The 15626-nt window shown below is 36.7% G+C and overlaps 1 protein-coding gene across 1 annotated transcript; it reads right to left on the bottom strand.

Annotated features, from left to right (window-relative positions):
• Positions 1-2056: 2056 nt before the first annotated feature.
• On the bottom strand, positions 2057-15031 carry FBXO4 (F-box protein 4). Its single transcript, XM_033109843.1, has 7 exons — positions 14464-15031; positions 12987-13222; positions 10389-10609; positions 6904-6979; positions 6618-6793; positions 3443-3618; positions 2057-2427 (listed from the first exon to the last, which is right to left on the bottom strand). The coding sequence occupies exons 1-7, from the start codon at positions 14662-14664 to the stop codon at positions 2338-2340; spliced, it is 1176 nt and encodes a 391-aa protein (XP_032965734.1). The 5' UTR covers positions 14665-15031; the 3' UTR covers positions 2057-2337.
• Positions 15032-15626: the final 595 nt, after the last annotated feature.

Genomic DNA, 15626 nt, shown 5'->3' with positions numbered 1-15626 from the left:
ATAAAATAGAAAAGAGTTTAGGAACTTGAAGATTTATCAACTGAAATGGTCCCAACTAAAGAATAGAAAGAAACACGATTGAAAAAAATGAGCAAAGCCCCAGGGACAGGTTAAATAATAACAAATGGTGTAACACATGTATTATACAATAGAGACTCAAGGGGGAAAAAGAGAAGAGAATAGGAAGAAAATATATTTGACAAAATTATGAGCCAAAATTTCCCAAACTTGGTGAATGACATAAATTTCTGAATAACCCCTAGGTTGGACGAATATAAAGGTGGCCAGACTAGGGACATTGTCGTGAAACTATTAAAAACCAAGATAAAGGGTAAACGTGAAAGCAGGAAAAAAAATAGACAAATTACATACAAGGGAATAAAGATGCAATTAGTGAATTATTTAGAAATCACAGAGGCTAAAAGAGAACAAAAGAACATCTTGAAAGAACTGAAAGAATAAAACTGTCAACCCAGGATTTGATATATCTTGAAAAAAAAATACTTTCATTTTTTTTTCTTTTAATTTCTTTATAATATATATGACTGTATCAGCAAAAACTGGAATGTTGTCTTCTGGAATTTATAACATTTATAGTTGTAACACATTTAACAGCTGTAGCAAAAAAAGTGGTGAAAAGAATAATTGGACCTACATAATTGAAACATTTCTACATATTACAAAAATTGGTACTATATTAAGAAAATTTTGAAAAGCTAAGATTATGTTGCAATCACTACAGCAACCTCTAAAAATGCAAAAAAACTAATAGAAAAATTTACACGGATTTTTAAAAATATTAAAATAATCCAAAATAGACAGGAAAGAAGGAATGGAGAAACAACATGGTGAAGAAGGGAAAAATAAAAAACAAACAATAAAATGGTAGATCTTAACCCAATCATATCAATAATCACATTAAATGGTCTAAACATTCTAATTAAAATGTAGGTAGTGTCAGAATAGAAAAAAACAAGATTTATTATACTCTACTTACAAGAGATACATTTAAAATACAGATTCAAGTTGACTATGAATGGATAGAAAAGATGTACCAATATAGCAATATATATATTTTTATAGCTGAAGTGGTTATATTAATATTAGAGAATGGATTTCAAGACAATGAGTATAATCAGCAAAAAGGACATTTCACAATTATAAGAGGGCCAATTCATTGGGAAAATAAAACAATCATATTTGTGTGGTACTAAGAGCATACTGCAAATGAAGAAACATTAAAAAAAAAATCCACTAAAACTTAATTAACAGCAAGGTTCTCCGGGATTTGAACCCAGACTCACTCCCTAGTTTCCCTCCTCCAACTCAGCAAGATGGAAACTCCAATCTAGACTACAGCAACCCAGGAAACAGCATTGCCTCTCCACGACTTCCTGGGAAGAGCAAGGTGTCAGTACTTCTCATCCTGCCCCCAACTACAAGTTGCTGAAGCTACATTCTGGATAAGTGTACCTGAGATGTGGGGGCTCCCTTCTTTGGGACAGCACCCACTCATGGGATGAAGGCTATTATCTTGGGGGCAGCACCATAAAACATACTATTTTTATTATAATCTTAAAATTCTGCATTTCCAATGAGATAGGAGGGCTGTAATGTTTCCTCTGCCAAGTGCAAGCACTTTGTGAGGGGGAGGTCATAGGACCTTGTGAATCTCTGGAAATTTTCTCTGTGAGTATGAAATAAAATTTGGTTTTAGTACCTTATGAGCTTTCAAAATTATCTGAAAATATCAAGAACTTCCAGGAAAAATTATTTTCACTGAATTAATATTAAATATAATATAAAGTTAATTTCTACTGTTTCAGAAAAAAACAAATTGTATGGCCATAATATTAAATGCCATTCCAGAATATTCTAGTTTTTACGCAATATATTTATTAAAAATAGATAAAAACTTCTTGTCTGATAACCATTTAAGGACCCTTGAAAAGAACCTATAGAAAGCTTAGCAAATTTGCTATTCCCCACTAGGACTATCTTTGAACTGAAAAGAACAGAAACCACAAAGAATGAGAGCCAGAAACTTGTTTTGTATAGACTTTAATATTTTTTTAAAAAGACAGAAAATATAAAAATTATCAAAAAAAATCTTAAAATGTTCATTTTGGGGATAAATGCTAGCACTGCAACTTTTTTTCTTGTATTGATTTAAGGTAAAAAGCAAAAATCATGTTAAAAACACAGCAGCTACAGCTATCCAATATAAAGCCTACCTGCAAAAAGGCAGGACAAAATGAGCTGATTGAGCAAATATCCACATCATCACGGCCTTTATAACAAGTGTCACATGGTTTCAGTTCCCAAGGTCTAAAATGATCATCTTGCATGCTTGGATTGTACTTCTTCAAGAATCCACTGAATGCCATTCAAAAAACCAGTTAGAGTTTCAGCCTCTGTATCCTGGACCTATGAGCAGATAAGAGAGACCATTATCGACAGGAAACTATGTCCAAAATCTTTTGAGGGACATTTCTGTAGACACTAAAAAAGCAAAAACAAAAACAAACAAACAAAAAACACTAAAAAAGTCCCAGTAAACTTTGGATGAGTCACTCAAGTTTTGTCTTCTAGAGAGCTTAAATAAAAAATACGATCTCTTATGTCGTAATTATTTCCAATATGAAGCTTATTACTTATCTTGGAACATGGGAAGATCACCATTTCCATAACTTGTTTGTATGTATGAGGCAAAAAAAAATTCCTCTAAAAAGATCAACTTTGAAAAGGAAAGTTTTGAATGAATCCAGGTAGTCAGCGGATAAATATGATGCCTTATAAATATAAATATGATGATAAAAATGTGTCTTTAAGCCTGCCCCTCCTCCTCCGGTAAGCTAAAACTCCCACCACTCAGGAAGGCACACCTTTATTAGTAGCTTTCAAACTGTGTTCCAAAGAGTCTCCAGGGCTTCATGGAATGGAGAGAGAAAAGAAGGAAGAAGATTCTCTAATTTTTTCAGCAAAAGTATTTCCAATATTAATTTTTCTTTATTTTACCTAGGGGCTTTCGTGTAAGGTTTCATTTGATGAAAAGATTCCATGTTAAAAGAAAATCTGGAGAGCAAGAAACTATAAGGTGGAATCTGTATTTTTGATGGCCCTTAAAGCATAAAACATAAATGCTGAAAAAAAGCATGACAGTGGCATCTAAAATAAACAATCCCCGATTACTATCTCACTATATCCATGACAGGAGAGGCTGTGACATAAAATCAGCTGTGACATAAAAGATCAGAGAGGGAGCAAATGATCAGCTGAGACTTACTGACACCAATCAAATATCTCCCACCAATTAAGCTATTAAAACTGACTTTAGAATGCTATTTCATTAAAGAGGGTAAGGAGGAAAGAATAAAATCAAATAAAAAATAGAGTGAAATATAAAATAAGATTTTTCTCACTAGAGATGAAAAGATCTTACCATCCATGGTTGGTTTAGATGATTCAGATGCAGCTCATGGGCCAAATAAAAACAAGGCATTCTTTTTACACTCGCTTGAGAAATACAGGATAAAACCAGCATTGGTCTTTCTGAAGATCCAAAAGCTGGATCTGTCATTGCCATAATACGAGAAATTTCATCTTGCCATTGATGTCCTAAGGAATATAGTCAAAACTCTCAATTTGCATTACTTGTAATGATTTTTAAAATAATGAAATTAAAAACTAGCAAAACAAGGAAACCAAAAAATTACCACGGTCCAAACATAACAAACTACCTCTATTGCTTTGTTCATTTGCTGATCTGTTATAAAATTACATTACATAGCCTTACGAGGGTAGGAATTTAGGTGAAATCAGAGGGGGGAAAAATCACAGTACCATTCAGATGTCTCTATAGTTTAAAAGCAAAAATACTTCAATGTATTTTCCTCTTAAATTCTGTAGCTATCACTACCCTTTACTTCAAAGATTTTAATTTCAAAAATTTAAACATATAATTGGGTCTACCTTTTTTTTCCTGCAAACTGACAATCTTCGCCTTTCACGGGAGTGTGTAAATCACTGACATTTTGTGGTATGCAGAATTCTAACATGATCCCCAGTGACTTACACTCTTAAATAATCTCTTCCCCTTGAGTGTGGGAGGAGTCTGCAAATAGGATGGAATATCATTGCAGTGACTAGGCTGTATTATAAGATACAGTTGACTTTAAGAAATGGATATTGTCTTCAGTGAACCTGACCTAATCAAGGGAGCCCTTAAAAGGAATGAGGTTCTTCCTCCCTTGTGAGAGATTCTCCACTGGATTTGAAGACAGAGGGAGTCACATGACAAGGAATGAAGATGGCCTCTAGAAGCTGAGAGCAGCCCCCAGCTAACAACCAGCAAGGAAACAGGGACCTCAGTCCTACAACATTAAGGAACTGAATTCAGCCAATAAATAACTTGAGAGAGCTAGGAAGCATATTTCCACCCAGAGCCTCCAGAAAGGGATGCAACCATCTGATACCCTAATTTCAGTCTGTAAGATCCTAAGCTGAGAATCAGGCCATGCCATGATTAGACTTCTGACACAAAGAACTGTGAGCTAACAAATAGGTGGTTTAAGTCACTAGGTTGAAGATGATCTGTTATATGCTAACAGAAAACAAACATTTAATGTAATTATCAACACAGGACATTTAAATCTACCATAGACCTCTTGGATTTTGACTTGTTCCTCTGTTCTTTATTCTTTTTTTTCTCTTTTCCTGCCTTCTTACAGACTAAAGTTTTTAATGATTCCATTTTATCTTCACTACTGGCTTACTTAGTTATACCTCTGTTACACTTTTTTTTAGTGGTTGCTCAAGGATTTACGTTTTAAACTTATACCAGCCTATCTTTAAGTAGTATTACATAACATCACATATAGAAGAAGCTTTTAAGAGTATATTTCCATTTCTTCCCTTTCATGCTGTATATTGTTATCATGTTTTACTTAAAAATATCATATGCCCACAATACATTGGTAGGTACTATTTTCCTTCATATAAGTATATTATTAAATTAAAATTAGAGAAAAAAGCTTTTATATATAGCTATTTGTTTCCATCCCAGAGTTCATTTCTTTTTGTAGATGCAATTTTCCAACTCGTATTGCATTGTCCTGCCTGAAGAGCTTACTTTAATACTTCTTCCAGCACACATCTGCTGATAAAGAATTTTCTCAGGTTTTGTTTGCCTTCATTTTTAATAGATTTCCTTAATGGATATAAGATTTTCATCTCTTTGCAATATTACAAAGATTTCCCTTCATTGCCTTCTAGCTTCCAGCAATTCTGTCAAGAAGTCTCTGTCCTTATCTTTGTCCCTCTATATGTAGATTTCCTTTCACTTTGGCTATCTTCTAGATATTCTCTTTGTCTTTGGTTTTCACCAGTTTGGCTATGATATATATAGATGTGATTTTTATTTATCAGGTTTGGCGTTCTCTGAGCATCTTGGATCTGCGGCTTGTTGTCTTTTAGTAATTTCAAAATAATTTTGGCCATTATGTGTTCAAAAGTTTCTTTTTCCCTATTCTTACTCCCTTAGTTTGGGACTCCAATTATACAAATAAGTTAGACCGGGGTTGGCATACTACATTCTGCAGATCTGTTTTTATAAATAAAAGTTTTTGGAAAACACCCATGATCATTAATTTACAAACTGTTTATGGCTAGTCTTGTGCTATATAACAGCAGAATTGAGTAACTGAGAGATGACATGGCTCATATGTCTAAAATATTTACTACCTGGCCCTTCAAGAAAAAGTTTGCTGATCTGAGTTAAGTCACTTGATAGGTTCTCCCAGCTCTTTGAGACTCTGTTCCCCAATCCTACTCTTTTTCTTCTTTGTGTTTTAATTTGTATAATTTCAACTTATCTATCTTCAGGCACACTGAAGGTTTCCTTTGTTGATAGGTCCATTGAAAGAACTGTTCGCCTATCATATTTTTCATATTTAGCATTTCCTTTTTCCTCTTTCATAGCTTCTCTCTGCTGAAAATCCCTATCTGTTCACACATATTGTCCACCTTTTTCACTATATCCTTTAATATTATTCATAGTTATTTTAATGTTCCTTTCTGAGAGTGCCAACATCCAAGTGATCTCTGGGTCTGGTTCCATTGATGGCTTTATCTCTTGACAATGGTCATTTCATTTTGATTTTTTTGTCTCTACTATCTGGATAATTAAAGCAATAGTAAAATTTTTCAGTTATCTGCATGAATTATTTGAATATGGCTAGAAGCAGTCAAAACAGCAATAACAAAAAGTGCAGAAGCATACAACAAAAAAATTCTATGTCGTTATAGTATCTATTTTTGGTATGCATCAGAATTCTGTAGGTGCTTGTTTAAAAAAAACAGATGCCCAAGAAACAATCCAAATCTATGAGTCATAATCCACAAGGGTAGGAATCAGGCAGCTGTGTTTTTAACAAGCTCCGCAGGTGATCCTAATGCACATCAAGGTTTAAGAACCCACTATTAACAGGAATGGTCATAAAATCACATTGATAAAATTAACCAGTATATTCTTAAGAAGCCACAGTAAAGCCTAAAAACACATTCTCATTTGCTTTGCAAAGAAAGCACTTTTAAAAAGAAAATAAGATAATGCTTACTTTTATGAGCTTCAGCATTTGCAACATAGATGAACCCATCAACAACTTCGCACACCTTCCGAATTTGTGGAATTACACTGTACTGGGTTCCTAGTCGATCATCCCCTTCATTCTGTAGACTGAACATCTTGTTAACTGCACTTGTATGCTCTTCTCTTGCTCTATCTCTTTCCTTTCTACAAGAAAAATATAAACATAAAACATAAGAAGACACCTAACAGGCTACATCCTCCAAAAATATTCCAGTGCTGATGTCTCAGGTAAGTCACCAAGTAGGTAGCCTTACCTGGTAGTTGAATATAATATAAGGATGTTGAATTTATGTTGATTGCTCAATTGAAAATTGACTCCTGATCCAATACCTAAAGGATAAAATTACAGTTATCAAAATAAGTCATTAATAAAGACAGCAAAAAATCAAATTGAAAAAAAAAAGTACCCAGTGTGAGCAAGAAGAGCAAACAAAATATTCTGACAAGTTATATATAGTTTTAGAATGAAGTTCATGTTGGAAAAAAGATGCTGTTTGCAACTTCCATTCACATTAGTAATAAAAATATAAAGAACAAAAAACTGCTAAGCTTATAACATTCATTTTCCTATCATCATCACTATCATCATTAACTTTATCATCATATCCATAGCAGCTGTGTCATAACAGCTATTACTATTTATCCTCAGGACTAAGACTCATTTTCACATTTTCATGTTTCTCATTAGTTTTATACTACATGTATACAATCAATGAAATGACTTTTTCACTCCTCTGAAAAAGTGGTTTTAAATTAATGGGGAGTCACCAAATGGCAATTTAGATAATTGAGGAAATATGGCAGGTTTCTGGAATTAGACTTGGGTTAGAATCTTGAATTTGTTACATATAGCCATGTTTTTGAAAGCCTCAGTTTTGTCAACAAAATATAGAAATAATACATACTTCAAATTTTTGTAAGCATTAAAAGAGATTACATATGTAACACTCCGATTAGAGTGCCGGGTAAATAACAAGTGCTAAATAAATAACAAGTGCTACATAGTACTAGCTTCTTATTACTTTGTATCAGAATCATTCAACATTGTTAGTTGTCCTTCCTAAACCTCTTCCTTCTTTTGGATGTGTTAACATTCAGGGGCTGATTCTCCTCTTGCCTCTCAGGAAGATCCTTCTCTTCTTCCATGGCTCTACTTCTCTTTGATACATAAATGTCCTCTTACATGGCTCCATTTTTCTCCATCCTCACTCCCATCTTTTAGTCATCATCTCTCACCTGGACTCCTGCAATCACTTCAAACCAGTTTCTACATCCACTTTTGCCCCCTGCTACCATTCTTCTGACAGCAGTTGGAGAATCATTAAAAATGCCTATCTAATTATGTCTCTTTCTTTCAAAGCCACTGCTCTTCAGATAAACAAAACGTTAATATAATCTGCCCCTACTTGCCTCATTAGGACAACTCTATCTTTCATATCCTCGTCCCTGCATTATAATCAAGTTATCCAAGTAAGCTATGCCATCTTATGTCACCATTCCAGGCAACAATATACCGAGATTTTGGTGGCTGGTACTGCAAGCATATCAGACCAAGTGACTGACTCCTCTAGCCACAAGGTCTGGTGTACAACTCTCCCCCACACACACCTCCCCCAAAGAGATCACAGAAACAAATTCTACCATGATCTTTGTTTTCATTGGTTTATTTTCCAGAGATTCCCCTCTCAAGACATCTAACCTCAGCCCAGTATGCTCGTCATGCTGTTCTGTACCACCTTGCCAATGACCGACCCATCCCTCTCTTCCTCCCTGATCTTGCAGGGTTTGAGCCATAATTAGATTGACATTTCCAAACAATCACTGCAGCTACTGTTTGGAGAATGAAATTGCCATTTCATAATCAGCAGATTTCCCCATATCCCGAATCTCTTCTTGAAGCGTTCCTTCCATCTCATGGCCTTACCTGAAATTGGCCTGCCCCTGAATACTGCTTCTCTTGCAGTTGACTTTCAAGTAGCAAGGTTGCTTATTCTCTCACATCTCAAGGTTCTCTTTACTCCCTAGTATTATGTCTTAACCATTATTCACCAATTCCATCTCTTTGAGACAAACACACCATTCAGCTATAGTACCATCTCCACTTCCTTGACCTTGTCATTTATAAATCTCTCTTTGATACTCTCTTCCTCCCAACAGTCACCAAAGATTTCAGTCCCTGGTTCACAATCTTCTGCTCCATCCTCAGAAACTTCCAAGTCCATAAGGACTCAATGATTCCTAAATCTTGATTTCTAGTCCAGATCTTGCTCTTGAAATCTGGATGCACAAAGTAATCCAAAGTCATTTGTTCATTCATTTTTTCAAATATATATGGAGTGCCTACTGTGTGCATGGCACCTCAGATACAGCTAAGAATAAAGCCAACAAGATTCCTGCCCTAACAGACTTTCCATTCAAGTGGATTGCTTACAGCAGGCAGCTCTACTTGTACCTCTCGGCATTATCAAAGTCAACATATTCCAAAGAATGGCTGTCATTCTCCCTATACAGATTCCTCAAAAGCTTCTCTTTCTCTTCCTGTGTTTCCTTATCCTAGGGAATGGCACTATCATCCAATATGAAAACCATACCACAAACCTGGAGTTATCCTCATCACTGCTAATTCTATATCCCTCATATTTTTGTCACAATAATCATAGTGGTTTCTTAATGGCTCTACATGTCTTTAAAAACCCTTCTAATCAATTTCCCACTAAAGAGCCAGAGTGATCTTTCTAAAATGCAATCTGACCATCTCACTCCTCAGCTTAAAATCTTTCAACAGCTTCCAAAGGCATAAGCATGGCATACAAGTGTCTTCTCACCTAGCCCCACTATAGACACACAAAGCTACTTCAAATGTGTCATGCACACTGAACTTTGTGCTTTTAGAAATGTATTAGGTTGGTGCAAAAGTAACTGCAGTTTTTGCAATTATTTTTAACCTTTTAAACTGCAATTACTTTTGCACCAGCCTAATAGTTCTGTGCCTAGAATACTTTTACCCTTTTTGTTTCATTGCCTACTCCTTCTCATCCTAATGACTCATGTGAGGCATCCTCTTCAATGTTGAGCTTTCTCTGATGCTTATCTTTTTACCCAGTAGCTAATTATGTTATGTTCAAATCACATGTACACTTGTCTCTGCCCTCACCTAGAGCAAGTATCTTCAGGGCAGACAAAGACTTCTGATGTAGCTTGTTTTAAATCCCTGCATCTCAGCATCTAATAGGTGCTCTAAATAAATTAATAAGTATAAGACAGATTACACTGTTATTTATATTTATTATATATCCTGATTAGCAACTAACTACATGGTTGCTACTGGTTTCTTTCCATAGAAAGAAGGGGAAGGTGATAATTTAGCTTTTTTGAAATTTGAATATATAGTATATGAAAGTACTTTCCACATAACAGATACTGAATGGTTTTCGCTGTTAACATTCTTTTAAAATATGGTACATACTGTACAAATACAACATTTTGGCAACATACAATTTACTTTCACATAATCTTATACTCTGGATTACGCAAACTTGAGGAAATAAGAGGAAGCTTACCTCTTATAAAAAGTAAATTAATTCTTTCAGTCCATTGGGAACTGGGGGTTTCCCACTCACCAAATCACTGAATTTCATAACATGAAAGAGTTAATTAAAATGACTTTCTTTCTATTTAACATTAGTGTCAAACTCCAAGTGTTGAATTATTATGTACTGTAGATTAATATAAAAATTACCATCAATCTGCCTCTGAGGCAAGCCAGCTGTTGGGCAAAGTTCCTCAGAAGACATCAAACTCAACACCAAAGATGTATTCAGTTCTTCCAAACCTGGTCCAAACATAGCAAATCGTGGTTCATTCTGAATGATCAACGAGTGTAAAAATGAGGTGACAGCTCCATACATAGGACGGCTAGATTTCGACGATCTTCTGGTATATGGACAGCACATTTTATAGCTGTATAAAATTGTCGCAATTAGAAAATTAACACAGAAAAAACTTACTAAGCCAGTTATTCACTCAACTATAATTTACTGAGAATTTGCTAGACACACGGGCTACACTGACTATACAGTTCTAATCCTCATGGAGGGCAGTGGAGGACAGACCCCATTATAACATGTATGCCAAGTGCCATGACAGGAAAAAGCAGAAGGCATGAGGGGAGCAGTAGTGGTCCAGAAGCTAAGAAAGTTCTTCCACAGGAGTGGTTACTTACTTTCTAATCTTTCCTTTAGATTCTCTCATGGAACACTGGGTCTAACACTTGTTTTAATGGTTGAAATCCACTACATAGAGCAGTGATTCTCAATCTGGGGAGATTTTGCTTCCCCTATCTGCCCCACCCCAGGAAATATTTGGCAATGTCTGGAGACATCACAACAGGGGGGTTGCGGGGCGGTACTACTGGTATCTAGCATGGAGAGGCCGGGAATGATGCAAAACATCCTACATTGCACACGACAGTTCCTATAACATCTGGTCCAAAATGTCAATAGAGCCAATATTGAGGAACACTGCACTAAAGATAAACTACACAGGTAGTTGGCACAAATGTCCCTAGCAGTTAAAAAAAGAAATAACTAAGGGGACCGATACAACCAAATTTCTTAGGTACTTCCTATTAACAGCCTCAAATGTAACACTTCAGTAAGTGTTAAGTGTGCAGAGAGGCTCAAATAGTCCTTACAGATAACCTAGCAAATTAAGAATCATGTAAATGAAACAACTCAGTTCCTTTCAATAGCTACGAATTTCTAAACTAGCAATTCCACGTTATCAAAAATTACAACAAAATTACCCAAGTCAAAATAAAACCTTAAGTCCTTTAACTAAATCAACAAGGTTAAGACAATTACTAACTTAACAATATAATCATCTTTATTTAGGAACCCTGTAACTCAAGAACAAAGTAAAAAAAAAAAACAATTTTGAAGCTAGGTAGATCTGCCCAAGCCTCACCACTTTAATTATATAAGCCACCATAGTCTGAACTTCAGTTTTTTCAATTGCATTATATGAGCAATAACAATCAACCCAGGGTTGTAAGGATGATAAATAACAAAGGTAGTCAATTACTACAATTATTACTATCCCCGGGGAAAATGTGGTTCCACAGCATCTGATATACTTGATGCTACGGTTGGTTGTGGGAGAATAAAGAGGTAATGACCAGCAAGTGAGAGTACCATAGCACTTGTTGAAATTATATGTAACAATACATAATGTGCATTTTAATCAAGCAGTCTCGCAAGACTTGATATAATGCCATCTGGAGTAGAATAAGGAAATATCCTGAATAACTTAAATAAAATATGTAGAAAAATCCTGTATGTAGCTACTAAATCTAGCACAGCAAAACAATTCTTAACTAAAGCATAAATATTCTTTTCTTTGTATTTACAATGCCTTAAATGTGGGGCTTTCAATAAAGCAGGTTATATCCAGATCCAAAGACATTATATTTCTAAGACAGCATGATGAGGTTCCGATCTGAATGAGCTATATGACCTTAGGCAAACCCACAACCACTCTGAACCTCAATTCCATATCCTCAACACATGGATAATACCTCCTTATTAGGTGAGGATTAAATAAATGCACATAAAGCAACCCTCATAGAATCTAGTTGCTCAATAACATTAATTATCTCACCTACATGATACGTGAAAATGTTAGTGCTTTGGGTAGTAACAAAATTCTTATTTCTCAGAAGCTTGAGAAAGATTTTCTTTCCTGCCAAAGAACTGCTCTCTGATCTCTGGCCATTCCTTTTCTGGATATGGAAAAGAATTTACTATTTAACAAAATGACAAGTGTTCTAAGGATAATGAAATTTTTAAGAAGAGTTTCACTTCTTGCCATATGAACTATCTATATTATTCAAATACTCTAGTCAGGCATCACAGGGAAATAACAAAATGTGAAAGTTGAAAGGGTTCCATGAAGGAAGTAATTTAACTTAACCCCCAATTTTTACAAAAGGACACTTAAACCCAAAATCTATGAAACAAATTAAATTAGTACCGTTTCTCCAAAAATAAGACCTAGCCGGACAATCAGCTCTAATGTGTCTTTTGGAACAAAAATTAATGTAAGACCCGGTATTATATAAGACCCGGTCTTATTTTACTATTTTACTATACTATATTTTATTATTTCACTATAAAATAGTAAAATAAGACCAGGTCTTATATTAATTTTTGCTCCAAAAGATTAGAGCTGATTGTCTGGCTAGGTCTTATTTTTGGGGAAACACAGTAGCAGTACTACTGCCTTGCAATACAGCCAACTTAAATATCTTCTCTTTAAATTCACAAAACTAAATACTTACACTGCCATGTAGTCAAACAATGCACCGTCAGTGACCTCAGATACAGGCTTTTTTAAGATTTCTAGATCAGGAAGAGACTTCCAGTCAACAGAAGACCAAGAAGGAAGATCCCGCAACAGAAAATATCTCCACAGAATTGGATCTCGTACAGTTTCATTCCAATAATGACTTGTACTTCCCAACTGACACAGATCATGAGGTGAAAGAAATGACAAAATATACAGCTGTACATCAATCTGAAACAGAGGAAAGCAAGTAGATAAAAGGGATGAATAATTTGGAAATTAATCTTTGGACATTTTTTGACAATTACAAAAAATTATATTATACTAGGGAAACCAAAGGTCAACTGAACAGTCTGTCTTGTTATTTAAATCTATCATGACGAATTACAAAATTAAAAAAGAATTATTATGTAGATAACCAAAGATCAACTTAACAGTCAGTATTTTTAATAATTAAATATATCATTCTGAAGTTATTTTCCTACCATCAGGAGGGACTCATAACTGAACACTTAATTTCTGAACATTGAAAAACCAACCATTGTTCTGGTATTTTTCAAGCAAATAATGAGCTCATTCTCTTCTCGTGGATATTTTTCCACACCATTTGAGTAAAGTACTTAAGGAAATAATTTATTCTTCAACATAAAACCTTTATCAAGCAGATAAACTTCTGATTGTATCATTAAAGAATAAATCTGTCATCTGAGTTCCTCTATAAAATCTATTAAATTATTTCCAAGGAGTTCTGCAAAGGGGAGAACCTTGGAGGCATTTCAAGCCTGCAGTTGTCAATTTCTGAAGGACGTCAGAGGGAGGTATCAATAGTCCAGGTGAGATACATAATTTTAATAATTTCTAAGAATTTCTCCTCTCTCCATTTTCCGATCCACCTGAAAAGTTTAACAATAAAGAATGTGTATGATGCTTGTGGCCTGTTGTAACTTGAGGTACTTGTAACTTAGTCATTTATTTTCAAATGAGTGGAAATTCTGTTACTTGAAGTACATGCTAAGGTAACAGCTGCAATATATCCTCTGAGTGTTTTTCGTTACTCCCCGGTGTTTCGGTACACTGAGCTTTGGATAAAAGATGCTGAGAACACGAGATGCTTTCCCCAAGCTAACCAGAAAGTCTGGAATGGTCTCCGTATCTTCTTAACCTGACGTTCAGGGTGTCCTAGTCCCAAGACCGGTTTTGGGGGTTGAAAACCTGAGGGCTCGATACCAGGGAGCCCCCTAAAGGTGAGTTTCGCTGTCACCTTCGGCCCTGCTGCGGAGCTCCGGACACTACGCCAGGGCGTTTCTGGTCAACTGTTGCTCCCAGGTAACGACACTGCCAGAAGGGCTGCAGGGAAGAGGCCAGACACAGACCCGGGCGCTGGGAGGTCCCCAGGCCCCTAGAGGTCGCCCGGGCGAGAACCCCACCCAGCCCGGCCGCTTGGTTCTCCGCGGCGGGCGGCCAACGCTCACCGGCAACCGCGTCAGGGAACTGGCCTCCACATCCACTTCCTCATCCGCCTCCTCCCGGGAGGCGCTCGGCGCCGTCCGCTCCTTGCCCACCGACTGCCAGAAGCTCCTCCAGCCGCTGAGGATAGCCGCCTCCAAGCGGCCCCAGTCGCTGTGATGGGGCTGAGGGGAGACGCCTCCGCTGCGGGGCTCGCTTCCCGCCATGGCTGCCGGCGCCGCGCTTGAACCACCGCAGGTTCACACCAACGTGTCCACCCCCTGGGCCCGCCCGCCGCCCGCCGCCCGCTTCTCCAGCTGGTCTGCCCCTTCCAGCGGGGCCGCCTCCAGAGCCCGGAAAGGAACGAAGGAGCGGTGGCGCAGCTGGGCGTGGCTGCGATCCGCGCTGGAAGCTCTCGCCGGCGATCCCTGCCCCTTCTCTTCAGACCTTAACCTCTGCCACCCTAACTTCACCCGTTGCTATAAGTCTTTTACTCCTTTATAACGTCGTTTCTTCACCCAAGATTTCCCCCCTGTCTGGGTCCCATTTCCACTTTGCGTGGACCTAGGCAACTCAACTCCTACGTGTTTAATAGATGGGCCTTTTATTATAATTGGTATAATAACCAATTCTCAGCACAGCCATACTAGAATAGGTATGGGTTTTTGCTTTGTTTTTTTGAATGGTTGTTTTCCAATTTACCGTTTGTTTTCTTGAGGATTAACAAAAATTGAGACCAGAGAGGCGATCGGAAACTCCATCATAAAGGACCTTATGCCAAAATGAGTCTAGCTCCATTATATGTATATAAAAATATAAGTACGTTTTAAAAATTGCTGAACATATGTATTGTAAGGGTGAAATTCAGGGAATCAATAACGCAGTTAGACTTAGCTAGTTTGCAGTGTGACTCACTGCATAACTTGCTATCTAGCCACCTGTAATTAGACTGTTTGCAGTTTGATTCATCCTGATGATCGTTTGTTTTGTTTCTCCCCTCACCGATTAACTGAAGAACTCTGTTCCCTTTCTCAAGTAAACCCATACCTCGCTAATTAACAACATCCTAACCTGGGAAAAAGCAGTTTCTTAATCCTCAGGCACCTAGACACTGGAATCCAATTTACAACTTCTTGCAGTTTTTACTAGCGATGCATTAAAGTCCCAGGCCTCCATGACAGAGTCCAAG

The sequence above is a fragment of the Rhinolophus ferrumequinum genome, chromosome 7, assembly GCF_004115265.2.
Source record: "Rhinolophus ferrumequinum isolate MPI-CBG mRhiFer1 chromosome 7, mRhiFer1_v1.p, whole genome shotgun sequence".
NCBI lineage: Eukaryota > Metazoa > Chordata > Mammalia > Chiroptera > Rhinolophidae > Rhinolophus > Rhinolophus ferrumequinum.
Note: the sequence above shows the minus strand (reverse complement) of the source record. Positions and strands in the feature narration are given on the sequence as shown.

Bases quoted from the DNA above. Each gene is read 5' to 3' on its own strand.
- FBXO4 (XM_033109843.1), bottom strand. From the start codon at position 14,664: ATGGCGGGAAGCGAGCCCCGCAGCGGAGGCGTCTCCCCTCAGCCCCAT. The intron at 10,610-12,986 runs GTAAGTATTTAG...AATTTTATACAG, and splicing joins TTGTTTGACTACATGGCAGT to CTATAAAATGTGCTGTCCAT. The intron at 6,794-6,903 runs GTAAGGCTACCT...TTTTTCTTGTAG, and splicing joins ATATTATATTCAACTACCAG to AAAGGAAAGAGATAGAGCAA.